At 59.8% G+C, this 26,289-nt stretch overlaps 5 protein-coding genes across 6 annotated transcripts; 1 reads left to right on the top strand and 4 right to left on the bottom strand.

Moving 5' to 3' along the window:
* Positions 1 to 934: 934 nt before the first annotated feature.
* Positions 935 to 7,377, bottom strand: LMF2 (lipase maturation factor 2). Its single transcript, XM_032646588.1, is given in 17 exon segments — positions 935 to 3,110; positions 3,113 to 3,203; positions 3,288 to 3,386; positions 3,460 to 3,571; positions 3,732 to 3,793; positions 3,795 to 3,902; positions 4,038 to 4,220; positions 4,304 to 4,400; positions 4,474 to 4,579; positions 4,708 to 4,833; positions 4,998 to 5,139; positions 5,628 to 5,806; positions 5,881 to 5,995; positions 5,997 to 6,096; positions 6,239 to 6,267; positions 6,419 to 6,672; positions 7,231 to 7,377. Coding segments are annotated over 17 exon segments (2,220 nt in total). The 5' UTR covers positions 7,325 to 7,377; the 3' UTR covers positions 935 to 2,787.
* Positions 7,378 to 7,552: 175 nt separating this feature from the next.
* On the top strand, positions 7,553 to 18,198 carry NCAPH2 (non-SMC condensin II complex subunit H2). Of its 2 annotated transcripts, none has more exons than XM_032646458.1 (20): positions 7,553 to 7,768; positions 11,053 to 11,154; positions 13,506 to 13,561; positions 13,644 to 13,728; positions 13,804 to 13,872; positions 13,972 to 14,051; positions 14,133 to 14,266; positions 14,358 to 14,444; positions 14,906 to 15,036; positions 15,775 to 15,846; positions 16,029 to 16,095; positions 16,238 to 16,345; positions 16,437 to 16,490; positions 16,641 to 16,711; positions 16,792 to 16,885; positions 16,975 to 17,043; positions 17,141 to 17,196; positions 17,275 to 17,376; positions 17,718 to 17,867; positions 17,933 to 18,198. In XM_032646458.1, the coding sequence occupies exons 1-20, from the start codon at positions 7,661 to 7,663 to the stop codon at positions 18,071 to 18,073; spliced, it is 1,836 nt and encodes a 611-aa protein (XP_032502349.1). In that variant the 5' UTR covers positions 7,553 to 7,660; the 3' UTR covers positions 18,074 to 18,198. The 2 variants fall into 2 exon arrangements, with proteins under 2 accessions (XP_032502349.1, XP_032502347.1); XM_032646456.1 differs by having other exon boundaries at positions 16,972 to 17,043.
* Positions 18,199 to 18,343: 145 nt separating this feature from the next.
* LOC116760923 (protein SCO2 homolog, mitochondrial) lies at positions 18,344 to 20,413 on the bottom strand. The gene is made up of 2 exons (XM_032646459.1): positions 19,984 to 20,413; positions 18,344 to 19,183 (listed from the first exon to the last, which is right to left on the bottom strand). Exon 2 carries the CDS (start codon positions 19,169 to 19,171, stop codon positions 18,371 to 18,373), a length of 801 nt encoding a protein of 266 aa, XP_032502350.1. The 5' UTR covers positions 19,172 to 19,183; positions 19,984 to 20,413; the 3' UTR covers positions 18,344 to 18,370.
* A 1,241-nt stretch (positions 20,414 to 21,654) lies between these two features.
* Positions 21,655 to 23,236, bottom strand: TYMP (thymidine phosphorylase; the record flags this gene model as incomplete). The annotated part of the gene is given in 7 exon segments (XM_032645296.1): positions 21,655 to 21,837; positions 22,232 to 22,291; positions 22,293 to 22,334; positions 22,789 to 22,831; positions 22,833 to 22,956; positions 23,120 to 23,143; positions 23,146 to 23,236. Coding segments are annotated over 7 exon segments (567 nt in total), but the record flags the coding sequence as incomplete, so codon positions are not given.
* ODF3B (outer dense fiber of sperm tails 3B) lies at positions 23,232 to 25,774 on the bottom strand. The gene is given in 6 exon segments (XM_032647272.1): positions 23,232 to 23,912; positions 24,055 to 24,195; positions 24,287 to 24,408; positions 24,494 to 24,598; positions 24,865 to 25,068; positions 25,137 to 25,774. Coding segments are annotated over 6 exon segments (762 nt in total). The 5' UTR covers positions 25,246 to 25,774; the 3' UTR covers positions 23,232 to 23,831.
* Between the last annotated feature and the right edge of the window lie 515 nt (positions 25,775 to 26,289).

Raw genomic sequence — 26,289 nt, 5'->3', positions numbered from 1 at the left:
GAGGCCACCGCAACGAGAAGCCCGTGCAACACAACGAAGAGTAGCCCCCGCTCGCCACAACTAGAGAAAGCCCGCACGCAGCAACGAACACCCAACGCAGCCAAAAATAAATAAAGAAGACAAAACAAATCACTTTGAGATACTATTTCTTACCCACGAGGACGGCTTTTATCAAAAACGGGAAAATAACAAATGTTAGCGAGGATGTGAAGAAACGGGAACCTTGGTACACTGCCGGAGGGAATGTAAAATTTAAAAGACGCAGCCGCTGTGATAAAGGTTGGTGGCTCCTCAAAAAGTTAACCATAAAATTGCCACGTGATCCTGCAATTCTACTTCTAGGTATACACCCAAAAGAACTGAAAGCAGGGACTCAAACACATACTTGTGCACCCACGTTCACAGCAACATTATTCACAACAGCCAAAATGTGAGAATAACCCAAATGTCTAGTGATGGATCAATGGACAAAATGTGGCATAAACATACAATGGAATATTATTCAGCCATAAAAAGGAATGAAGTTCTGACACAGGCTACTGCACAGATATACCTTGAAAACATTATGCTAAGTGAAAGAAGCCAGACATATAAGGGCACAAATTGTATGATTCTATTTACATGGTGTCCAGAATAGCTAACTCCACGAAGACAAAAAGTAGATCAGTGGTTGCTGAGGTCATGGGAAGGAGGGGTTGGAAGACGCCAGCTAGGCAGAACAGGGTTCCTTCCTGAGATGATAAAAAGGTTTTAAAATTGACTATGGTGATTGCTGCACAACTCTGAATCTACTGGAAGCCACTGAACTGTGTCCTTTAAGTGGGTGAGTTGTATGGCACGTGAATTACATCTCAAAGCTGTTATGGAAAACAAACACCTCCCCCACCCCACTCCAAAAGACATTCATACACTGAGCTTAAAAGCCTAAAGAACAGATTTTTAAATTTTAAATATATTAGTTAAATATATATATAGTTGAAACTGTATATTACAGCTGTCCCTCCGCATCCAAGGGGGATTGGTTCCAGGAATCCCCCCAGATACCATAAATCACGGATGCTCAAGTTCCCTTACATAAAATGGTGTAGTGTTTGCGTAAACCTACACACATCCTCCATACACTCTAAATAGTCTCTAGATTACTTATAATACCTAATACAAGGGAAATGCTATGTAAATAGTTGTTGATTGTGCAGCCAATTCAAGTTTTGTGTTCTGGAACTTTCCGGAATTCTTTTCGATCATTTTCAACCCGAGGGTGGTTTGAGTCCGTGGATGCAGAAGTTGAGGATACAGAGGGCCAGCCAACTGTACTGTCTTTGTTTTGTTTTGTTTTCTTTATTGCTTTCTATTGTGTTGATTTCTGCTCGTTTTAAAAATATTCATTTATGGCTCTGTCGGGTCTTAGTTGCGGCATGCGGGATCTTATGCTGTGGCGTGCAGGCTCTCTAGTTGCGGTGCGTGGGCTTAGTTGTCCGTGGCATGTGGGATCTTAGCGTCCGGACCAGGGGTTGAACCCGAAACCCCTGCGTTGGAAGGCGGATTCTCAACTATCTGACCACAGGGAAGTCTGCGGGCTGTTATGTACTGTCTTAAGCCAAAGGTCAACTTACAGATCATTTAATTGTGTCTAGAAGCATCGAAGGCTCAGGTCACAGGTCCCCTTGAGCCATGTGTGACAGTGGGCACGGGCTGAGCGTGGAGCACTGTCTACCTGGGTCAGTCGGGGGGGCTCAGTGACTTGGGGGCTCTCCAGGGGTCTGTGAGGTGAGAGCATGAGGGGTAGGGGCTGAGGGGCAGAGCCAGACACAGGGGAGGCAGTGACTTCCTGATTGACAACCCGATCTCCAAACCAAAACCTGGACAGTGCCTTCATCTGCTGCTCCCAGGAAGTGGTCAAGAACACAGGTGGTCATACGCATCCTCCCTCTTCCGCCCCCGGTCCAGGGCCTCTGCTCCTCCTTGCTCTCCCAACCCACGCCCCATTCCGCTGTCCACGGCCTGACGAGTTCCCTCCCCCATGTCTCCTCCACCCCTGCCTAGGCAAGGGCCAGTGTGCTGACCCTCCAGTTTCTGCCCTGAGATGAGGAAGCAGGAGCAGGAGAGTGGGAAGGGGCTGCGTTCTGGTGAATCCTCCAGCCCTCAAGATGGTTTCAGGCCCCCCACATTCCAGCACCAACCTCGCGGCCTTGACATGTAGAGCTGACCGGCCGGCCAGGCTGTGCGGCACTGAGACTCAGGGCCTCAGGCAGCACCAGCTCACGTGCGTCCATTTTATAAACGAGAATGTTGAGGACTGCACAAGCAAAGGCACCCACGAAGACTGGTCAGCGATCAGCCGGACAGTATCTGGGCCGTGTCCACCGTCAAAGGCAGGGACGGCCCACTGCCCGCAGGCTCCCCCAGTGGGAAGGAAATGGCAGGCGCAGGGTCAAGCACGAACTGCATTTATTCATTCACGGATCCAGATGACAGGACAGGCCGCTGTGGAGATGACCGCAGGGTCGTCCTTCCTCCTCTCCCGCGGCAGGGCAGCCGCATCCCTTCCTATGCAGGAGCTCGCATCAGGGGCATCAGGCTCGGACCCCTACGGTGGGAGCAAAAGGGGAGGACCTCCCACAGCCCTGATTACAGTGTCCTGGGAAGGACCCTGGGCCAAGTCACACACGGGCCTCCTGGGCCATCCATCAGGCCAGAGAATGCCCTGGGATGGGACGTTGGTTAGCGTGGGTTGGACGAATGGGCCCTCGAGGCAAAAGGGCAGCCAGCGCCTGCCCCACAGGGCAGCTACCCCAACCTGCGTCTGCGTGGCAGCTGGCTAAGGCACGGTGGCTGGGCCACACCCTGCTGCAGAAGGCCAGAGATGAGCCGGGACCCTGACCCTCCCCGGACGTGTGGCTGACAGAATGGGGCTACTTTTTCCGCCGAGGGGTCTGGGAACCGCTGCTTACGTCGGGGGCTGGGGAAGCTTGTTTGCTGGCGGCCACCGAGTCCTCCGGGGGGGCTGGCCTGTGCTTCTCCTCCTTGGCCCGAGGGGAGGACTGGGGGCCCAGTAGGGCCTGCATGACCCTAATGGCCCCCACGGTTCCGAGGAGCCCCAGAGCACGGCAGGGGCCTCCAGGGCAGACAGCTGTTTCCGCATCCAGCGGAGCGCCTGAGCCAGGGTGCTGCTGGAGCTGCGGGCCCGGGGCGGGGCTCTTGTCCTGAGGGGTGGGGGGGGTGGGGGGGTGGAGTAAGGCCTGGGCCCACCCCTGCCGCCCACCCCAGGCTGGTTGACGCCCTCCCACCTGAAGGCCAAACTGGCGGAGCAGCATGTCCAGCGTCGGGTCCCCCAAGGACATCGGACGGGAAAAAATTCCTCCACCCACTGGCGTCGCCACCACTGGCTGCAACAGCACGGGGCACTCAGGCGGCGCCAGCGCGCAGGCCCCGCACCCCTGCCTGGCGCCCCGGCCTTACCCCTGCTCCCCGGGCTTCGAGAACCAGTACTTGTAGCGCTGGGCTCGCACGTAAGTGGGCGGCTGCTTGTAGAAGGGGTACCTGGGCGCGTGGTTCTGGATGAGGCGGATCACTGCGAGGGGCGGGGAGCTCGCTCAGCCTGGGCCCTCCCCCCGGCCCCCCCCCCCCCAGCCCCCACCAGGCCCCGCCCCTCCCGGCGACACCTCCAGCAGCCCTGCCCCCGCAGGTCCCCCCAGACCTCCCTATAGGTTCCGCCCACGGCCCAGCCTCACCTGGCTCTTTGCCCCTGCAGCAGGCGGAGGACCAGGCTTGTGAACCAGGGACTGTGCGTGTGCCGGGCCCAGGGCCGCGAACCACATCTGCCAATCGAGGCGCGGCTGGTGGGGCACCACAATGGGGGGCGCCCGGCTCACGTTACCGGGCTTGTACATGAACTCGATTTCCTGCTGGGCAGAGTGAGGTTTAGCATTATCAGCAGGACCTGGTTCCCGGCTCTTCCCCCCAACCCCACGCCCGTGGGCTCCCCAGCCCGTGGAGCCCGCCAGGTGCCCCAGACAGGGGCCCCAGGGAGCTCTCACCGTCCAGTGGCGCCCGTCATAGCTGCCCTCGAGCACCACCTCGGGCCGTCCACCCAGACCAGTCATCCGGCGGAAGAGGCCATAGGAGTGGGCCAGCTGCAGGTGCTCCACGGTGCCAAACAGGCGGTGGGCCCCAGTCCAGAGGCGCCCATGGGTCGAGGGCTCCATGTAGGAGTATGGCACCTGGACACAGGTAGGCAGAGGCTCAGCAATGACCTTCCAGCCCTCCTCCCGACCCCCTACCCCGGCCGCAAGGGACTACTCACCAGGCTGATCATGAACAGGGCCACCGTGGCAGTGCCGAAGATGGACAGCTGGACTGCAGCACAGAACTTCTGCAGCCACCCTCGCACTTGGGTCCACCTGGGGGGCAGGGGACCGAAGCGCAGTCAGGCCTGCTCTGCACAGCCCTACCCCACCCCCTTAGACCCTGTACCTCCAGAGGGCGGTCAGCAGTTCCCAGGCAAGGGAGGCTGCACCCAGCCACATGGTGGGTAGGGTCACCATCTTCAGCCACTGGGAGAACTGGTGGAAGGTGAAGGCTGTGGAAGGAAGGGGGCGTGAGGAGGGATGGGAGAACTGGTGGAAGGCGAAGGCTGTGGAAGGAAGGAAGGGGGCATGAGGAGGGATGGACGAGCCTCTGCCCTCTGAGCCCCCAGCTGGCACTCACTGGTCTTGGAGTGAACAGTGCGCTGCTTCCAGTCCACCTCCAGGCCAAAGCAGTGCACCACGCCACAGGCCAGCAGCCCATAGACGGCCAGCTCCAGCAGCAGGGCCAGCAGGGCCTTGGGCCAGGCTGCAGGGCAAGGAGGTCATGGGTCGGTCGGGAACAGGGCTGGAGGGTCTACGGCCAGGGGGCTGGGGCGGAGCTAGAGCAGGGTCACTTGCGGGGTGCTGGCAACACTCTGGCAGGCAGCAGGGGTGAGGACGGCTGTCTGTCCGGGACAGGCTGACACTCACAGGTGGGCGTCTTCTTGCGGCGGCTGTTGCCAGACGCGGCGGCCAGGTGTGCATCATCCAGGAGGGCAGTGGTGAGCACCAGGGTGAGCAAGTTGAAGAAGTTATAATTGCCAGTGACGATAATCAAGACTTGCAGCAAGACCTGGGGAGGGGCTGGACTCAGAGTTTACAGGAGCCGCCCCCTTCCTGGGCCCTTCAGAGCCTACTTCCAGGCCCCTCTGCACCAACCCCCCCCCCCCCCCCGCCCCGCTCCACCTAGATCTCTCCTGCAGGCCCCTGTGCCCTCCCCGTCACCGCACACAGACTTCTGTTTTCCCACTCCGCCTGTCCTCCCCCTGGGCTCACAACTTCCACGGCTCCCCACCACCACCTGCAGAAAACCCGAGCTCGGCACGCCTCGTGCGGCGGCCCTTCCCCACCTGCCCCTGCTGACCCAAGATGGACATCCTCCAGCGAGGCTGCAGCCCTGCCCCACAGGCATACCTTCAACCTCAGGCTGACTCGCTCCTCTGCCCACGAGGCCTTTCTGACTGCTGGCAGCAGACACCCCATCCCCAGTGGGACCCTCTGGGCAGTGCAGAGGAAGGCCACGTCCTGCCTGGCTTCCTGACGGCTAAGGACCCCACCCACCTGGGAGTAGAAGGCAGCCAAGCGCAGGCGGCGAACTGGAGCGAAGAACAGAGGGGGCACTGCAATCTCGATGAGGAAAGTGGCCACCACGCCGAGCTTGTGCAGCCAGACGGGCAGATGGTGGGCAAACCAGGAGGCGGGCGTGGGCAAGCACTGAGTCTCGAAGTGGTAGGTGAGGGCTGCGGGTGACAGGCGGGTGGTCAGGGCTGGGCAGAGCCCCCAAGACTGCCCCACGTCCAGACAGGGACCTCACCGGTGAGCCCCCACCACGCGGGGCAACGGCTGGTCAGCTTGACCACACCCGAGGCAAACATGAGGCGAAACAGCAGCCAGCGCACGAGCCAGAAGGGGAGGTCTTCGTGGGGCGAGGACCCCTGCCAGCCTGCCCTGGGCCTGCTTGTGGCGCGGGGGCAGCCTCAGAGGGGCCACCAACAAGGCCAGGAAGCCAGTCTCCAGCAGAAGGGAATCCCTGTGGGGAGAAAAAATAGCACAAAGGACCTCCTCCCCATCAAGGCTGCCCCCCTAAGGGGGTCCTCCCAGGAGAGACAAACACACCCCACCCCATCCCACCCACCCAGCCTCCTGCAGCCCCACACCCAATAGTCACTCACCACTGGAAATAAAGAAACACCTGGCCCACCTGCAGGGAGAAGGGCTGTCAGGGAACAGGGGGTGTGTCTGCAAAGGCAGGCAAGGCAGAGGCAGGGGTGGGGTGGAGAGCGCATGGGCCTGGAGCGAGCTGGAGATAAGGGTCCCAGTGGTGCAGGGGGCAGCAGGCAGCCCTCACTTGCCTGGTAGGCAGACAGGTAGGCAGCCCAGAGCAGCAGGTAGACAAGGAGGTGGCGCAGCTGGTGCAGCAGCAGGGCTCCCAGGGCCAGCAGGGTGCCCAGCAGGCTCAGCAGCTCCAGGCCCTGTGCTGTGTCCAGCCCCAGTAGCGGAGTCTCCCACAGCAGCGTTGGGGTCTCCCACAGCTGCGGCCAGCGTCCCTTTCCCTGCGGCCGCAGTGTCCTCCGTGCAGGCAGGATGCCCTCAGGGCCGTACAGGCCTGTGAGAGGGCACGTCAGGGCCAGGCACTGGACACTGCCCTCCAAGGCTTGACTCCTCCCACCAGTCAGGGCCTTCAGGCCCGCCTCCCCAGGTCAAGCCCTGCAGACCCCCGCCCCCCAAATCTAGGTCAGGACCTGCTGACTCTACCCGCTCACGGGTCAAGGCCTGCTGACCCTCCAGACCCCCCCACCCAGGTCAGGCCCCAGGCCTACCCGACTCCCCCAGGTCAGGATCTTCCACCCGGCAGGGCCCTGTTCCCCCTTCCTCCACGCCAGAGCCTGTTCTCTTAGCTGCCCACCAGGTCTGGGCCCACCCCCCTCAGGGCTCTGCCCCCCCCCCGACCCAGGTCAGAACCCAGAACCCTACTGAAAATGGACCCTTGCACGCCTTCCCACTGCCCACACCCCCGCAGCCCGCAGGACACAAACCGCAGCCCCCTACCCCGTGCATCAAGGCCTGGACCTCACTCCCGCCCCCAGGCAGCGGAGTGTCTGGTGGGGAGATGAGGGGTCACAGGGCGCGGGTTGGTGGGGGGGTCCGCCTTCGGCGCCCTCACCCGGGATCTGCATGTAGAGAGAAGCGAAGGCGAACATGAAGACGGCGGCCACGCCCTGGAGAAAGAGCTGCCGCGGGAGCCGGGAGCCAGCCATATCCGCTACGCTGCTGCGGGATGGACTGGATCCCAGGGTCCCGTACAGTCCGCCCCGCCCCGCCCCGCCCCGCCCAGCCGGCGGCAGCTGCAAGCCCCACCACGCCCCACGCAGACGCAGGCCCCGTCCCCACGCATGCCCCGCCTCCGGGGCGTCCTGAGACCCTTCCGGCGCGATTCGGCAGCCTCACGTCAGAGATGTGCGCGCGTCGCTGCGCGCTACGTATTTTCCTGGGCGGGAACAGTAAAATGGCGCCAGAACCAGTGGCGGGCTGAGCACACTGGGCCATTCGAAGCTGGCCCTGCGGTTCCCGGGCCGACCCGGCCCCTCCCGGACATGGAGGACGTGGAGGCGCGCTTCGCTCACCTCCTGCAGCCCATCCGCGACCTCACCAAGAACTGGGAGGTGGATGTGGCGGCCCAGCTGGGCGAATATCTTGAGGAGGTGAGGGCGGCCCCCGGGGAGTGGCGCGGGGCGGGGGCTGCCGGGGCCCGGCCGCCTCCTGGTGTGTATCCATCTGGCGCTCTGATCGCACTCATCCTCAGGCTCGTTTCTTTTTTCCCAGCCCCGTCTCTGCCCCTCGAAATCATCCTTTATTAGATTAGCCTGGAGCTGTCCTTACAGCTCCTGTAAACTACCCGTTAGTGAGCCTTGAAATCGACAGTGAGTGGCGACCAGCATTTTTCTCTGATAGAGTAGAATACGATTTGTGTGCATGTGTGGGTGTGTGAGAGGTCTGGATCACGATGTAAGAGGGATATCTTATGTTAGATTTTCAAACCAGTTTCAAGTGACTGCCATGTTCCATCTCGTCAGCATTTAACCTTTTTTCAGTGTTTGACAGCTGTGTCTAGACGTCTTTAAGGAGCTGTCCCCTCCATTTCTGCACTTCACTTTCACTCCTCAGCCCGCTTGGACTGCTCTTGTCTTGATCAATAATGATATCCCTCTTACCAAATCCAAGGGTCACCAGAAGTGTCATCTTATTCAACTCAGCAGCATTTGGTGGGTTGAGCACATCCTCTTTTTTGAAACAGGTTTTGGTGTTCTGATTTTCTTCCGATTTCGTTACCTACTTTTTCTCTCCTATCCAGTCTCAGTGTTGAGCTCCGCAGGGTGTGGCCTGAGCCATCTTTTTACACACTTCCCCTAAACCATTTCATTTATTTCCATGATTTTAAGTATCACTTGTATGAGAACAACCCCTAGGTTTATTTATTTATTCCCCCCTCCCTCGATTTATATTTCCGTTCCAGGTCTTTTTTCTCAATCAGTTTTGTGTATCCAGCTGCTCATCTTGACATCCCACTTAGATTTCACACAAGCAGCTCAGGTTTAATATATTATAAAGGGGAGCTCCTTGTTTTCCTGCTCGAATCCCAGCCTTCCTGATCTTGGCATATGGCACTACTGTTCAACCAAGGTGAAAGCTAAGAGCTAGTGAAACCCCACACTCCACACCAGTTCACCCGTGGATTCTATCATGCCACCAGAATTTCACTTCAATTCATCTGTTTTCCATTTTCTCTGATCCAGGCCACAATCTGGCTCCCATTCATGCTAAAACCTTCCTTCCTGGCCTCCCTACTGTTGTTTTTGGCCCCATCCAATTCATGCTCCACCCAGCAGCAAGTGTGATGCTTAAAATCAGGCTGCAGCACTGCCCTGCCTGAAACCCCTCAGTGGCTTTCCCTTGCTCCCAGAAGAAAATCCACATTTCCTTCTCTGAACCGGGTCCTGCCCACTGTCTTAGCCTGTGGCAGGCTCTCCACCTGTCCTTTTTTTTTTCTTTTGGGTCCACCTGTTCTTTTGAACCTGTCAGTCGACAACACCCACGTTCATTCTTCACTGACAGTTTATATTTTCTGCACTCAATGGCAAAAATTCTTTGCCTAGTTCTTTTTATGACTAATCCTTTCTCATCCTGTATCTCTCAGTTGAAATATCAGCTGATCACCAGGTCTAAAACAGTTCTCTGTCATAGTACCTTCTGTATTTTAGAATGTTCATCGTAAGCTATTCTCTAACTTGTTTATGGTCTGTTTGCACCCCAGAATGTAAGTTCTGTATTAAGCAAAGTTCCCCTTTGCTTAATACAATGCCCGACACATAGTAGGTGCAGAATAAATGTTTGTGAAATGGACACTTGATCTGACAATTGACTCTGCTTGGACATAGAGTCTCCTGAGAACATGCAGAGAACTATGCTAGGTGGGGCTGCTGTGGATTCAGGCTTCCACACTGAGCAGGGTGCTTGTGGATGCCTGGGAAACCTACTTGCTCGGTCAGCTCCCCTCCTGCTCCATGTGTCTGCTTTTCCAAACCTTCTCTGCCCCCTGAAGTTCTGATTTCTCTAGTTTTGTCTTTCTCCTTTCATTTTCCACATAGCTACCAGAACATTCTTTCTTTCTTTCTTTTTTTTAAACACATTTTATGTTGCTGTCCTCTTCACAAACTTCCTCTGTCTTTTCAGGAATTAGCAGAAGTGGTGCCATCGTGGCCCCTCTCAGACTCTCCCCCTTTGTTGTGCCACCGCAGTACCTAATATCTCGCCTTATTCCCCAGCACACCCTCTGCTTTGGACATGTTTGCGCAGTACTCATCTCCCTGAGCCCTTGAAAGCCGTGTCTGCTGGCTGCCTCGGTGTGGGTGCCTGTGCTTTCCTAAGATGCCGTTCCCTTCATCTGTCTGGGAGCGTCGATCTGTCTTCGCGCGTAGCCTCCTTGTCGCCAGCTTGCTCATCATGCATTTGCTGAGCACCGGTGTCGGGCACTGAGCTGACGGCTGGAACCCCCCTGATGTTGATCACAGTCTACTGGGGGGAGGAGAGCCTTGGTGTGACAAGACCACCCTAGCGGTGGTGAGGCCCAAGGCACGTCCTAGGGAGACTGCTGCAGAGGCCAGTCTGAGCGCGTTGGGGCTGGACGTTCCAGGCAGATGGAAAGCGAAGGCAAGGAGCTTGAAAACCATGTGGAGGCTTCAGAGTACCGCTCCCTGAGAGGAGCAGGGGAGGCGCCGGGTTGTGGGGAAGATCCTGAGTTAAGCATGGAGATGGAGTTTGGGGACTTTGGGTGTCTTGGTGGACATGCCTAGTGGGCAGCTATAAACGCAGTTCTGCAGCTTAGGGGAGAGAGCTGGTCTAGATGGGTTTGGGGACTGTTGGCATACGGTTGGTGGACACAGATTTAAGAGGTGGTGGGAATTGGGGCTCACGAGGGGCTGTGGGGTTGGTGGTTGCAGAGGAAGGAGGAGGATGTACTTGGAAGTGTTTCCTGACTTTCCTGCTCAAAGGATTGAGACCCCAGCATTTTGTCTCTGTCTCCCCCACCCCTGAGGGTCCTCAGTCCGTCTCTCGGGGTGGGCGTCTTCCTGCTGGAGTCTGGCTGAGTTGGCCCCGACTAGGATGGGTGAGGTGTGAGCACCTGCGGAGAGGACGTGGTGTGTAGCTCTGGCCGTTCGTGGATGATACACTCCAGGGGCCTCCCTCTTCCAAAACACTAGGTCTCAGAGGTATACAGGAAGTAGGGAAAATCACAAAGATCTGTCTTTTGCCTCTAAAAAAATGCACAACCGGTGAGCCCTAAGCAGAGTCAGAGCTGTCATTCCAAGGGGCTGCTTGTGGTGATGGGTACTTTGGGCCAGTGGCACTGGGAGAAGGTGGGGTGGCGGGTGGGCTGCCGGCGAGAAGGGTGCATAGACTTCCCACTGCCCTGCGTTGTGTCTTGCAGCTGGACCAGATCTGCATTTCTTTTGACGAAGGCAAAACCACAATGAACTTCATTGAGGCAGCACTGCTGATCCAGGGCTCCGCTTGTGTCTACAGTAAGAAGGTGGGCCCCTCCTGACTACTGGTCTTGGAGTTGTAGTGTCTCGTGAGACCGAGGTCTGCTGTCCTGCCGGGGCAGGTGGCAGGCTCACCAGCGCCTCCCACCTCCTCCGCCAATTCCTCGCCACCTTTTAACACCGAAGAACAAACTTGGATTTAATCATTGCGGGGTTGGGACTTCCCTGGCTGTCCTGTGGTTAGGACTCCGTGCTTCCAGGGGGCATGGGTTTGATTCCTGGTTGGGGAACTAAGATCCCACATGCTATGCAATGTGGCCAAAAAAAATAAAAGAAGAAGAAGAAAAAGAAAGAAAAACATTTTATTGTGAAGAGAAGGAAAGAGGTTGGTCAAATACCAAATCGGTGGCTCTCAACCCAGGCTACGCTCCAATTAATCACCAGTGCCTCGGCCTAACCCAGACTGATTAAATCAGGATCCCCAGGTGGTGGGGTGGAGGGGCAGGCAGGTCACAGGATTTCCTGAACTACCCTCTGACAACCAGAATTGAAAACCATGGAGCTGGGGTGGCCAGCCGGGGTGGGGGGAGGGGAAAGGGGAGCTGGGGGAGGAAAATGGATGAAACAGAACCAGAAAAAATAGGTAAGGAATGGGTCAGAAACATGGGCTGACAGGCTTGCCTTGAAAAAAAGAAAAGACAGCTCATCTCAGGAGACTGCAGGGAGAAACGCTGATGCAGAGAAGGTGGGCCCAACGGTTTGCAGAGGTCACACCTAAGGCCCCAATTTTCACAATGGAGCATGTAAGTCAGCTACTGAGAATCAGCTACTGGACTGGAAATTTGGAGTGAGGTTTGGCGAAAGTTCAAAATATTTGCTGAGGGGAATGCAAAATGAAAGATTAATTGAAAGCATTGGTAGTCTAACGAAGATTAAATGCTGGAAAGTCTTCTCCAGCAGTAATAGCTGTCCCCTAGTGGAGGAGCGTGGAAAAGTGGACCACAGCACTGATCCCAAATTGTTGGTTTAGTGGGAGGGGGGGAAATAAAAAGTGCACAGGAGGTAAGAATTCAGAAGAAGTGTGTTGAGGAGCTCAGTAATGGGGTCCCAGCCAGAGGAGGGGGAGTAACCTACCTCCAGGTTAACGGGCGCAGGGCACAGTGGACCTGCCTCCGGGCACTGTAAGTTATTAAGATGGTCTGAGATTTCATTGGTTTTTGTCCTAGATGATCCAATTAAATTGGATTCTTTTGTCCCGCATTTGTCCTAAGAAGGAGTATCTGCAACTGACTTTGAAAGCACAAAGCCTAAGGTGAACCGATACACAAATACGGGGACGGGTAGACACGTGATAAAGCAGGCGTAGCAGAATGTTAGCACGAAGTCTGGAAGCTGTGAGGGGAGCGTTGGCTGTAGTCAGCGCCGTCCAGCCGGACCTTCCGAGGTGATGGGAACGTTCTATGATCCGTGCTGTCCGAGACGTGCGGCTCCTGAGCCCTTGAATGTGGCAGGCGTGACTGAGGCATCTTGCGCTGTATTAACTCTTACTTACATTTAAATTGATTGCGCCAGCTGCGGCTCACGGCTGCCGTGTTAGACGGCGCAGCACTGGATTTCTATGTCCCTGGCGCAAGTCCTGGACCCGCCGCTGACTGAGGTTACTTTGATTCTCTGAGTCTCAGTTTATCTCGTATGCAGTGAGAATAGTGATGGCACCTAATCCAGACAGAGTGGATGAGATGAAGCATGAAGCACAGTCCTGTGTGTGTGCCAAACACTTAAGAAAGTTAATGTTTATTATTCATGGTGAGTGGAATCCATGCGATCAGGGGCCACCACCTGTTTTGCTCACCACTGTCTTCTATCGGGTGCTGTCACCCCAGAGGAAATGGCCCAGGGGCAGCGCGTGTATGTACCCTCCTGGTGGGTGCTTTGCGGTATCTGGAAGATCCCAACCCTCACCCTAACAGTGGGGCCCCACAGGTTGTGGCTGGAGCTGTGACGGGCCGGCAGAGACCCCCAGGTGCTCCTGCAGGTTGGGCACTGATTGGAGCAGCAGGGATGTGGGCTGCAGGCAGGCTGGTTGGTGTGCCAGCAGTGAAGGCAGACAGGGCTGCGTGGGGCACAGGCTGGGGTGCCACAGTGCGGAGGTGGCCACTCCTGCCGCGGTGTGGTGTGAGGACGCAGAGCGGGGTGGGAGCTGCGGCTGTTAGGTAATTCTGGGGAAACATGCTAGTTTGATTGGACAAGTATTTCTGGCAGCCACGTTGGCAGGAATTGTGCTGGGGGTTTTGGACAGGACATCTGGGCTTCTCTGTGTACTTGGACGACTAGTTGGAAAGGCTCTGGGGAGGGCCCCCTCCTTTCTGCATCCTCACTGCCCGCTTCTGGTTGCCAGGTGGAATATCTCTACTCGCTGGTCTACCAGGCTCTTGATTTCATCTCTGGCAAGAAGTGAGTACTGGAGGTGGGGCCTGCATGCGGCTCGGGAGGCCCCGTGGCCTCCTGTGACCTCCTTGCACTGATTCTCTCTCAGGCGGGCCAAGCAGCTCTCCTGTGAGCGGGAAGACGGGCCCATTGGGGATGCCGGCTCCAGGGCGCCCCAGGAAGTGGAGTATGAGGTGAGGTTTCCTGGGTGCCTGGCATTGCCCCCTGTGCTCGCCAGGCACCCTCCTGAGCTCTCCACTCCCCCGCAGTTCCTGTCGTTGGATGACCTCTCTGATTCCCGTGCTAACGTGGATCTGAGGAGTGACCAGGCCCCTAGTGTGAGTGCCCCTCTCCTGCGTTTAGCTGATGGGGGTGTTGGAAGGCGGTGTCATGCCATGTGGGTTCTCACGGTTCACCCACTCTTGGCCTCTGTTCAGGAGACCCTCATCGTCCCCCTCCTGCCCATGGCCCTGGTAGCCCCTGATGAGATGGAGAAGTATAATAACCCCCTGTACAGGTGCGGGCCTTAGCCTGGTGGGTGGAGGGGGGGGTGTGCTGGGGAAGGGTCACTGTAGCACCTGTGTTTGTGCCAGCACAGCTGTCGGGGGGAGGTCCTGGCCAGCCGGAAGGATTTTAGGATGAATACGTGCACCCCCCACCCCAGAGGAGCTTTCATGTTGGAGCCGGTGGGCATGTCCCCCACGGGGGCACTGCTGCCGAGGAACCAGAAGGGTGAGGGCTCGGGCTCGGATGTGGGTGGGAAGGAAGGGGCCTTTTGCGGGGGAAGCGGGGCTGACCCCGTTCAATCCCCCATCTCTCCCAGAGGCCTCTGGGAGGGCTGAGGAGCAGCCAGTGGAAGTCTCTGTGCGCAGGAGTCCAGTCCCGCTGCTCAGCGCCTCCCAGGAGCCAGGTGAGGAGAGAGCTGCCGCGTGGAGCTGCAGGGTGGGGTGGGGGGACGGGACCCTGCACTCCTCCGCCGCTGTGCAGCCTGTGGAGGGGTGAGGCATGGGGAGCAGGCCCCTGTGCTCAGGGCCCACCTTGGCCAGCCGTGCTGTCTTGGTCCAGTGACCACCCCCTGACCATTCTGGGGCTCTGAGGTTTGGGCCCACCCCCTCCTCTCTGGGCAGACAGAGGTGGCAGCATTTAAAGAGAAAAATTACTAAGAAATAAAATGAACCAACCAAAGCAGCAGTACGATGAGAGTGTAAAACGCCCTGCTGCATTCTCTGGTTCTAACAAATGAAGCTGAGAGAGGAGTGGCCTCTCAGGTTCTCCTTGGGGTCGGCCCCTCATCCCGGAGGGGCAGCCCCCCCTCTGCTGTCTGGTCTTCAGGCTCCTTGGGGCTGACTGGTGTCTTCCTTCCCTGCCCAGGCACCACTCCAGAAGGCCCAGTGCCCGGAGGTGGGGGTGAAGAAGAGGATACAGAGTGGGCAGCAGAGCCCCCCGAGGCCTCAGCCCCTGAGGTCCCGATGGAGCTGCAGGAGCCCAGGAGCCCAGAGCAGGTGGGACCCACAGTCCAGCCTGCAAAGCTCTAGCCCTCAGCCCTGGCGGGGACAGTCTCGCTTACACAGGGAAGGCAGTCCCCTGGTCTTTGCTCCCTCTCTGGTCCTTGCACACCAGGGCAGTGGGTGCGTCCCCCAGCCAGCCCTAGACCTGGCCCTGCACCCTGCCCGTTTGGGCAGCAGCTTTCATGTCTCTCCCCTCTCCGAGCAGAGCAGCTGCTGCTCTCAGGGCGGGGCGGCTGGTGTCCAAGAGTCCAAGGCCCACGGTGCTCAGGGTTACTACCCAGAATGGCAGCTGGTCTCCAGAGCTGACTCTCCCAAGGCCAGGCTGGCAGGAGTGGACAGGCCGGCCTCCCTCACCCCCGAGGGTCAGCTCTGTGCTCCAGCCTAGAGCTAAGAAATCTTTTTTTTAAGAAAAAATCCTGACATATAGGAAAAAATACTAACATTTGTCAATTTTGGCTGGTAGATACTTGGATATTGTATCGTTCTATTCTTTTTTCTGTTTTTTAAAGAAGAAAAAGTACCCCGTGACCACTAGTTTACTGATTTGTATGTTCTCCTAAAGTTTTTCCTAGAACTTTTGTTTTACTTTTTAGTCATTAAAACTATTTGAACTTCCTGCCCCCAGAGAAGGTCCCTGCAGGGTTCTTGGTGTCTAGCCCCGGAGCAGGGCTGCTGGGGTGCCTGGAGCCTTGGGTGGAGGAGGAGAGGGGAACCCTCAACGTATTTTTGCAGAGTGCGGCCCAGCCCAGGAGGTGTGCACTACGGGAGCGAAGGGAGGCCCTGGAGCCTGCGTCCCGGCTGAAGGTGAGGGCTGGTGGGGCCTGGACCCCCGGCAGGGAGGGTATGCTTGAGGCCCCTCTGCAGTGGCTGTCTTTTGAGCAATCTTCTTCCCTGCAGCCCCAGGGCACCTCCCTCCCTATGTCTCTCGACTTGGGGGAGGGTGCACGTCCTCCACTCCCCTGTGTCTGCTTGTGCTCTGTGCTCAGGAGACCCCAGACCCCTGGCAGGGCCTGGACCCCTTCGACTCCCTGGACTCTAAGCCCTTCAGGAAAGGTAACTGGGGGAGGGGCCCTGCCCCTGGGCATCCGGGGCTGGGCTCACCTGCCTTGAGTGGAGGCTGGGGCTCCAGGGCCCGTGGGCACGGTGATCTGCCCTGGGCCACGGTTGTGCTCCGAGACCATCTGTCTGCCCCCAGGTAGGCCCTACTCTGTGCCCCCCAGTGTGGAGGAGGCTCCAGGACAGAAGCGTAAGAGGAAGGGTGCCGTTAAACTGCAGGACTTCCACCAGTGGTACCTGGCTGCCTGTGCGTGGGCCTGGGGGCTGGGCCAGGGCCGGAGGGCCCGGGTGTGGCTGTGGGACTGGGCTTGGCGCCTGCTGACCCAGTCCTCTTGCAGATGCTGACCACGCTGACAGCAGGAGGCCCCGGCGAAAGGGCCCTTCCTTTGCAGGTGCGGCCGGGGCCTTGTGGGCTCTTCTGAGGGATGATGGCAGCACGCTCTGCCACCTCCCCTCAGCCTGGGGACACCTAGGGCCCGGGGTGGATTCGGGTGGACCTGGGCAGGATGAGGGAGCCCTTCTCACAAGGCTTTCGTGTGCAGACATGGAGGTCCTGTACTGGAGACACGTGAGGGAGCAGCTGGAGACCCTCCGGAAGCTGCAGAGGAGGGAGGCAAGTACCGGCCACCGCCTGGACCCCGCTTGGCCCTTGGTGGGAGACGGCAGTGCCCCTCAGATGCTCTCTTTGCACAGGCGGCTGAGCGGTGGCTGCCGAGGGCTCAGGAGGAACCATGGCCCGCGGAGGAGGACCGGCTGGAGGATTCCCTGGAGGACCTGGGAGCGGCAGGTGGGTGCCTACGGGGGGCAGGCTGGGTCGGGGCTCAGCGCCGGCTGTGGGCTAACCTGCCTTCTGCTCGGGTCCTCCCCTCCCAGCAGGTGACTTTCTAGAGCCCGAGGAGTACGCAGAGCCTGAGGGGGCCGAGCCTGGGGAAGACGCAGACCTGGGTAGGTCTGGGAGTGGGCTGCTGGCCAGGGGACCCTGAGGGGAGGAAGGAGAAGGTGAGGCTCACGGCTGCAGCACCTCATGGCTGCCCTTTTCCAGAAGCAGAAGCCATGCCGGCCTCCCTAAGCTACGAGGAGCTGGTCCGAAGGAACGTGGTAGGCCCAGGTCAGAGTGGGTGGGGGAGCCGGGCGGTGGGCCCTGCACAGAGGTGATAGCCCCTGCTCCTCCCCCAGGAGCTCTTCATCGCCACCTCGCAGAAGTTCGTCCAGGAGACAGAGCTGAGCCAGCGCATCAGGGACTGGGAGGACGTCATCCAGCCCCTGCTCCAGGAGCAGGTGAGGTGGGCTGGGCCAGGGCCTTTGGTGGAGAGCTGGAGCGTCCTGCTGCCTGCCTTGGGCCAGCCCGAGCACCTGCCCCTCCCCTTTGCAGGAGCTCCAGCCCCTGCTCCAGGAGCAGGTGAGGTGGGCTGGGCCGGGCCAGGGCCTCTGGTGGAGAGCTGGAGCGTCCTGCTGCCTGCCTGGGGCCAGCCCGAGCACCTGCCCCTCCCCTTTGCAGGAGCTCCAGCCCCTGCTCCAGGAGCAGGTGAGGTGGGCTGGGCCAGGGCCTCTGGTGGAGAGCTGGAGCGTCCTGATGCCTGCCTTGGGCCAGCCCGAGCACCTGCCCCTCCCCTTTGCAGGAGCAGCATGTGCCCTTTGACATCCACACTTACGGGGACCAGGTAGTCTCAAGGTTCAGCCAGCTCAACCAGTGGTGTCCCTTTGCGGAGTTGGTGGCTGGCCAGCCTGCCTTTGAGGTGTGTCGTTCCATGCTGGCCTCCCTGCAGCTGGTGAGTGGCCTGGGAGCCTGGGAGGGAAGCGGTCCCTGGTCTCTGCTGATGATCTGTCTCTACAGGCTAATGACTACACAGTGGAGATCACCCAGCAGCCGGGGCTGGAGGCGGCGGTGGATACCATGTCCCTGAGACTGCTCACGTACCAGCGGGCCCACAAGCGCTTCCAGACCTACGCTGCCCCCTCCATGGTCCAGCCCTGAGTGGGGAGCACTGAGACCGGGGTTGGGCCCTGGAGCCCTGTCCCCAGCAGGTGCTGGGCATGCATCTGCTCACTCCACTTTGCTTCCTGGCTCACCCAGCCCAATAAAGTGTTGCCACCCCGCCAGTCCCTTTAAAAAACCTTTACAAAACTGTTCCGTGTGGAGGAAAGGGCTGTCCATCCTCCGCACCTCAGGAAGCTACCACGTCTCCAGCCCCTTTCCTGCCGTGGCCTCCAGGGGCTGCTGGTATAGATCTCAGGCACACACAGCTCCACCACATCCTTTTAATGACCCAGCTCAGTGCAGGACGCTGCGGAAGGCAGCCATGTGGCGCCGCACACTGTCTGCGACCTGCTCGGCCGACCTGGCCCTGCCGTAGTAGTCTGTGAAGAGGCCGTCAGGGCTGAGCAGGTAGATGGCGATGGAATGGTCCACGATGTAATCCTGGTCCTCGTCCTTGGGGCCGGCGCTGTAGTACACGCGGTAGCTGCGGCTCACCTGGGCAACCTGCTCAGCAGAGCCGGTCAGGCCCAGCAGCCTGGGGTGGAAGTCCTGCACATAGTGGGCCATGGCCGCCACGTCATCCCGCTCGGGGTCCACGGTAATGAAGATGGGCTGCACGGGGGGCAGGCCAGGCTCCGCCTCCAGCTGCCGCACCACCTGCACCAGCTTCTCCAGTTCCTCGGGGCAGATGTCAGGGCAGTGAGTGAAGCCGAAGTACATCAGCACCCACTGGCCCCGGAAGTCAGCTTTGCAGCGAGCCTGGCCCCGGTGATCCAGCAGGCTGAAGTCACCCTGGCCCACGGCAGCTTGGCGCAGGGCCTCTGTCCTTCGTCGCTGCTGCCACTGCTCCTTCTCGGCTCTCATGGCCAGCCAGACCCCACCCAGCCCAGCCCCAATCAAGGCTGTGATCAGCAACCTAGTTCGTAGCCCAGGGCCCTGAGGCTGGTCCTGCCTTCCCATCTCTGCGGGGCCCTGCCTTGATAGGAGCCGGTACCTCACATGCTGGGCCTCTCCTCCTGGGGTCCTAGGGAGGGCTGGAGGCTTGAGCTGAAAGAGCCTGTGCCAAGCCTTGGGTGCCTGAGCCAGCAACAGCATGGCCTGACGCTCCTGGAAAAGAGCAAGGGTGTCAGGAGCCAGAAGGTGCCTCGGCCTCCCGGGTCATACCCCATCCTGGAGATGCTTGCTGCCATCTGAAGGACCAGCTCTACCCAGGCTCTGCTAGCAGCAGCTGCTCACCTGGCGTCAGAACTGCTTCACCTCTGAAACCTCAAACTCCCGCTTAGGTGTCATCAAGCGTCCATCCCTGTCCCTCCTGTCCTTCAGCCTGAGAGCCTCAGTCTATCGCATCCCACCCGGACCCCGCCCCCGGTCCTGTGCCTGCAGCTCTAACCAGCCCAGCCCTCGCCTGCACCTGAGCGTCTGAGCTGACCGAGAGCATTCCAAGCACATGCCTCGCCCGGATTCCTGAGCATATTTATCTGTTTGCAATAAACTCCCATTTCTTGAAAGGAGGTAGGTGAGTCTCTGGCTTCAACCCCCGTCCCCCAAGACTGACTCCTCCGGCCCTTTTGCAGCCTCTCCCCTCTGAGGCCGCTTCAACCGTGGTGCTTTGGCCTCCAGCCCCGCGGAAATCCTGTGCCACCCGCACCGCAGCCTGCAGCGCCTTCCCCCGCCCCCCCACGAGCCCCTCGCACGTAGAACCTTCCGGCCGGCAGTCACCCTGTAAGAGAAACAAGGTTTCCACTTGCCTCGAGCCCACTCTCTTCACAGCCGGGTACCCGACAGCAGCTCTGAGCTCGTGGCCCACACCCTGCTGTTGCTTCGGTGACCTCTGCGCCTTTCTCAGGGCCCTATGGAGGTTTGCTAGGCGGAGGTCTTAGGACCCCCCCCCCCCCCCCGCGCCTCACCTGTTCAGCTGCTGCTGGGAGGACCCTCTGGAAGACTCCTAAACGTCCGGCCTCCGCCCCGTCCGACGATTCCTGGGCTGGAAGACCTTGGATACGCCCCTCAGCCTGTTGACATCAGCTTCCTCCTTTACAAAATGTGTTCTAATTGGTGCACAAGATGGACCTGCAAACGGAGGCAGCCTGCGAACGTTTCCAGGGACCCTCTCCGGGAGGCCCTTTTCCTCCAGGAGCCCCGTTCAGGGCGTCCTCTCGGAACGCGCCTCGCGGGCCGCTTTCCCAGGACCCCGGCGCGCCGGGGTCGGTGCCAGGAGTCTGGGGACGCGACCTGGCAAGCTGCGGAGACCTCTCGCCTCGCACCACGCCAGCGCGCATACGTCAACGGCGCCGCGCTCGCGCACACTGACTTGGAGCTGGCCGGCGCTGGGCCGTGCGCGTGCGCCGAAGGTGGCGGTTCAGCCAGAGGTCACGTGTTGGAGGCGGGGCTTCCCTGCGCCCCCCACCCCCCACGCGGCGGCTCCTTGTTCGGCGCTGTAGCTAGTCGCTGGCTCTACCCGCCCTCTCGCTTACGGCCCCGGCGCACCAGGCATCTGCACGGCTGCGCGCCTCTCGGGCTTCGTTGCTGCGTGTCGGCCTGCGCGCGCGGTGGGGCGGGGAGTGAGGAGCCGGGCTCAGGAGGGGAGGACGTCTCTGGGCGTAGGGCTGAGCCACAGCGGGTGCCCCTTTTCCTGTCCCCTCACCGAGCCTGGTGATGGGTGACCGGGTCCGCCGGCCCGGTGGCCCCAGGCCGTCCAAGCACAGCAGCGCTTCCTCCACTCCAAAGCGTGGTCTACGGCGGGGTTCCTGGCGGTCAGAGCGGCTGCCCCATGCCAACCTGCGGAGACACGGTTCAACGTGGACCCACCCCGCGTCTCGCGTGCAGTCAAGCTCCAGCCCCTGATGCACCCTTGGTTGCCAGTTCCCCTGGAGTGAGGGGGCGGGGGAGACGTGAAGCGGCAGTGTGCCTGACTTCAGCGGTGGGGGTCAGGAAGTCCTTGTATTCGGCCTGGGCGGGAGGGCCGTGAGGGTTTCCCCAGACCCGAGGTCAGCCTTGCTTGGATAAGGTCACTGGGTGGGAGTTGAAGAAGTGGGGGGGGGGGGGCGGGGACTGCCAGCGGTGAGGCCGGTCCCGGCAGAGGCAGGGTGAGACAGGGCTGCTGAGGTACTTGAGGACCAAGGCTGCGGGAGTTATGAACGGGAGGTTGGGGCCACATAAGGAGATCCACGCCAACAGACATGCCACAGCCACATGGGGACCCCTATGGAGAGGCCACACAGGCTCCAGGCGCTCCGGGGCCTGTCCTGGCTGGGGAGGACTGCGGCCGCTCTGAACTTCCTGCCTACCATCAGAGCAGACAGGCTGTCCTCTGCCTTCTTACTGAGGATGAAGGCTGTGTGGGGGAGGCTAAGGTGATGGAGATCCTGCAGCTTCCTGTGAGATGCGGGGGATGCTGACTCTCGGGTCAGTCATGAGAGGTCAGGGACCCTGAGCATGGAAGGTCAAGTTCCCTATGTGATGGGATGACAGGTGCATCAGTCAGGTCACCTTCTTGAGTGGGTGGTCAGGCATCCTGTGATGTGGGACACTGACCCTGGGTTTGGGTCAGATCACCTGTGGTTGTGTGTGTTCATAGGTCAGGGGTCTTTAACATGCAGGAGGTGGACCCCGGAATCTGGGGTCAGGTCACACGTGATGAGTGGCAGGCTGTCGACAGTGGCTGTCACATCTCTTGCTTCATGCAGGATTCCGTCTGCAGGAACAAGCTTCCTGCTCTGACCCACTATACAGCGGCCCCCTTGCCCTGGCAGCCCTTGCATCTGGCCAACCTCCCCTGCATCAGGACTCCCAGTGACCCTCAGTGGCCTCTGATCAGTGATCGCATCACTGACCCTGACCAAGGACTCATCAGCAACCTTGACAAATGTCCAAAATAATGACCAGTGACGTGAACAATTGTGGTAAGTCCTCACTAATGACCCGTCAAAGATATGGGTCAATGTCCTATGGCCCATTAATGATTGATCAGAGGCCCATCAGTTATTTTGACCAAGTCCCTATTAATGACTCCAATCAAATTTCCGTTGATGATCTTGACCAAAGTCCAACGACCCATGAATAACTGATCAGTATCCTCCCTAGTGACCCTTCAGAGATTCTGGCCAATGTTTCTACCAAACCCAGATCAGTGACCAATCAGTGGCCCACCTATACATGCTCTGGGCTCTGGGTGACAGTGAATCCATGAATAGACTCCAGTTTACCCAAAGTGCCCTCCCACGTGCCCCAGACCACGTCTGCTGACTATTGGTACATGCTAGGCAAGGATGCCGTTCACCTGCACAGTCACCTCCCCACCCCCACATTTTTCCTCACCTTCCTTGGTTAGGACTCAGCTGGAGTTAAGTATTTACTGAGCAGTGTAGTGGGTGTCCAGCTGGAGAGGGAACGGAAAATAAATTGTCCTCGTTTGGGATGGGGGGTGTCAGTGGGGGGATGAGGCTGGTACATACTGCTGGGGGTACAAGTCTGGGGGATGGAGGGAGAGCAGCTCTTCCCTTGGGAACCGAAGGGGAAGGGGCAGCTGGATGATTTGGTCCTGTTATTGGGGGCTGATGGGAAGGGAGATCCAAGTTCTGTCCTGGGGCTGAGAAGCCTGGGTCCTGCTTTTGGGGGCTCTGTCTGGGTCAGGCGTGCGGTTAGGAGCTGCCTGTGGCTGCTGGCCTTTTTGAGGTCAGAGGTTCTGGTCTGGAGAGGAGGTGTCTTCTAACCTTGCAGCCACAGGCAGCCAGGGCAGGTGCCAGGACTCTGCCTCAGGGCATGTTTGTCCCCAAGGTATTGGCACCAGGCTTCCGGCCACTCCAGCTGCTGCCCAGACTTGGCCAGGGCCGCGGTCTCCTCCAGATTCATGCTTCGCCAGATGGCCAAGAGCATGGCCCCTCGGCATGGGTAAGGTGGTGTAGACAGCACAAAGGGGGCGTTCCCACAGCAATGGGTTATCCTCAGTGTCAGTGGTGGGGCGCTGTGGCGTCCCTGGGGGCAGGCAGTCTCTGGGCCTGACCTCTGGGTCGGGGTCAGGGGCAGCCAGCCGTCTCCACGCACGGATGTGTGCGCCCTGCGCGTCCGGTCCAGCACGGCGCGCACGAAGCCTCTGATGTACCCTTGCTTCAGGCTGATCAGCCCCGGCAGCTGCTTGGGCTCTGGTTCCCGCCCCGGGAGAGATCAGCAGGTGCGACAGGGGTAGGTGGGGCCGCCACCACTCCGGGCTGCGACACACATCTGGAACCTGTCGCCGTCCTGTGTCCGTGTCACTGAGGCCAAGTGCCCTTGTCCCGACCCCATTCTCGTTTCTCTCCCGTGTCCGCCCCTCAGTCCCGTGTCTGTGTCGCCCGTGTGCATGTCTCCGTGTCTGGCTCTCACGTCTCGGTCTCACAACTTGATCCGGGGCCGTACCTGTCCTGCACAGAGGCGCTCGCCGGTCCTCTTCGGATCCCAGCCGGTTTCCGTTCCGTCTTGCGGGAGGCCACAGGGTGGGAACAGCGGGACTGCGCGCCTGGCCGGCGCCGCGGAGGGGCGGGGCCTCCCGACAGGCAGGGATTTAGGCCAATCGCCGCCTCGGAGGGGCAGGACGACCCGGCTCACTTCTGTCCTGGCCAATCACGAGGGCCTGCGGGAGCTTGAGAAGTCCGGGACTTCGCGGGCCCGCCCACCTGTCCGTTTTGCCCGCCTGCGCGCCGCCAGCACAGAGAGGCCGACAGGCTGCTGGCTCCAGAGGTTTTAAGAAACATTCGTGGGGCCGCGCCCGCCCGGCTGGTCAGTCATCCACGTCGATCACCATCGGGGCCAGGTAGTCCGAGTGCCGGATCCCGAAGCTCCAGCCGCGAGGCTTCCGGTGCTGCGGACCCAGGAGACGTCTCTGGCCTGGCGCTGCCAGCCGGCCCAGGGCTCCCGGGTCCCAACCTCGCACCTCAGACCCTCGATCCAGACCCGGACCCCTTTACCCCGCCTCTGACCCTTGACCCTGAACTGCAGAGCACCTGGTCCACGTTGTAGGCTGCAGGCCCGGGATTCAGGCTGTTGCCTTGGGGGAGCGAAGTCCGCGCCAGCATTGAGAACTGGGGGGCCCGGGTCTTGTAGATCCCAGGGCTCACCACATGGTAGGCGCAGGGCCCGGGGGTCTGCGGGAGGGCGGGAGGGGCTCTGTGTCCGGCTTCCAGGACCGTCGCCTGCTGACCCCTCGCCGCGCGGTGCGGGCAGCCCCTTCCCCACCTTACTGAGGTCCTCGCAGACGCTGCCCACCGCGCTGCGGCCGTAGATGGAGTAAGTCGGCGCCGAGACTTTACCGACGACGCGCGGGCCCAGGAGCGAGGGCACAGTGTAGGTCCCGGGGCCTGGGGGAGCCAGCGAGGGTGGGTCTTTGAGGACCGGCCAATCTGCCCGCCGCAGCCAGTGCAGGGTGGGCCTTCCTGGGCTCACCTGGGGTCTGCGACTCCGCGCGGAGGCCCCAGTTTCAGGGAGCGATGGTGTGCCGAGGCGCGCTGGGGTACGCCGCGTTCCCCGCTCGCTCCGGGAAGTACCTGTCTGCGGGGCGGACCGGGGTGTGGGCCGCAACTGCACTGGGGGCCTGGTGGGTGCCCGGGCTGGAGTCCAGGGATTAGGGGGAATTCGAACCACGATTTGTCAAAGCCTGGTGAGGCTTGGAGCTCTTTTGAGATCCGGAGATGGGGGGACCGAGTTTGGAGTGTTAGGGTGCCCGAGGGGGACTCGGGCTCAGTGGGGGGAGTTCCCGAGTGGGCGTCCCTGGAGGCGGCTCGGCGTTGGGGAGGCCGGGGTCCCAGGGTCCTGACCCGGTCCGGGAGTGAGGAAGGGCGCTGCGTGGCGCGGGCGGCCAAAGATGGAGTAGGCGGGAGCGCCGTCGCGGCCGCGCACGGTCATGCGAGCGGGCACCAGGTGACCTGGCCCTGGGCCGCACGAAGTCTGCAGCGTGGGGAGGCGTGCGCCGAAGGTGAAGGCGGGGGCGCGGGGCCGCGACGGGTCGTGCAGGATGTAACCTGCGGGGTTAGGGTTAGGGTTAGGGTTAGCCCCTGTGTGCCCCCCTCCCCCGGCCCGCCGCTGGTACCGGTGCTGGCTGGCAGCTTGTTCTTGGGCCCCGGGCCGCTGTAGAGCGCTGCGATGGGGCCGCGGCGCCGGTGCGGCCGCCACGGGCCGACCCAGACTTCCGAGCCCATGGTACGGTGGGAGCGCTTGCTGCCGGCAACACCTGCGGACACAAGGTGGCGGCCCCGGCCCCCCCACCCTGACTCGCGAGGCCGCACTCCCTATCCCCTCCAGACAGGCCGGACTCCGGGGCGGGGCCCGCGCCTATCCCAAGTACCAGGGAGACAAACGGTAGCTTTCCCAGCTGCAGAGGGGCGCGGGTCAGGGACAGAGCTTCGAGGCCGTCTCTTGTCCCCCACCCCCAAAATGAGTTCAGTGGAGGTGTATGTGCGCGCTCCAAGTTTGGACTCAACACTGCGGGAGAGGAATTCCCCGGGGTTCTGGAGAACTGGGATATTTTAGGGATATTTGGGGGAGGATACCGGGGCGAGGGAGCGGCGTGGGGGACCTGGTGCCGGAGGGGGGCCCCCGAAGTTGATGCACTGACCTGCTCCTGTGTCTCCTGGCTGGGAAGGTAGGGTTGGGTGTCTGGATTTCTGCCCCTGCCCGGCCCAGCTCCCAGACTCCATTGTGTCCAGGTCCTGCCTCCAGGCAACCAGACTGACCGTGCCACCTGGCTCCGCCCCTCCCCTCCCCCCGCCTCTCCTCCTTGGAGTCCATGGCAATGGCAGGCGTCCTGCAGGCTGTGCCACAGACCAGAGCTCTGTCCTCACCCTTCCCCAGGCTTCAATACACCCATTCCAGAAATGGACAGATATGCAGACAAAAAACAAGTGCGAGAATAAAGAAATCAAGCTTAATTTAATTGTTATGTGTAGGGGAGAGAACTTTGCATCTATTTAAACCCATGGAATATTTGCAGAAAATAATCATGTACTGGGCCAAAAGAACGTCCATACAATTAGCAGATGTAAACTATTATATATAGGATGGATAAACAACAAGGTTCTACTGTATAGCACAGGGAACTACATTCAATATCCTGTGATAAACCATAATGGAAAAGAATATGAAAAAAAAGTGTCTGTGTGTGTATAACTGAGTCACTGCTGCACAGCAGAGACTGACACAACATTGTAACTCAACTCTACTTCAATTCTAAAAAGAAGCCCATA

The sequence above is a fragment of the Phocoena sinus genome, chromosome 10 (genome assembly GCF_008692025.1).
Source record: "Phocoena sinus isolate mPhoSin1 chromosome 10, mPhoSin1.pri, whole genome shotgun sequence".
Lineage (NCBI taxonomy): Eukaryota > Metazoa > Chordata > Mammalia > Artiodactyla > Phocoenidae > Phocoena > Phocoena sinus.
Note: the sequence above shows the minus strand (reverse complement) of the source record. Positions and strands in the feature narration are given on the sequence as shown.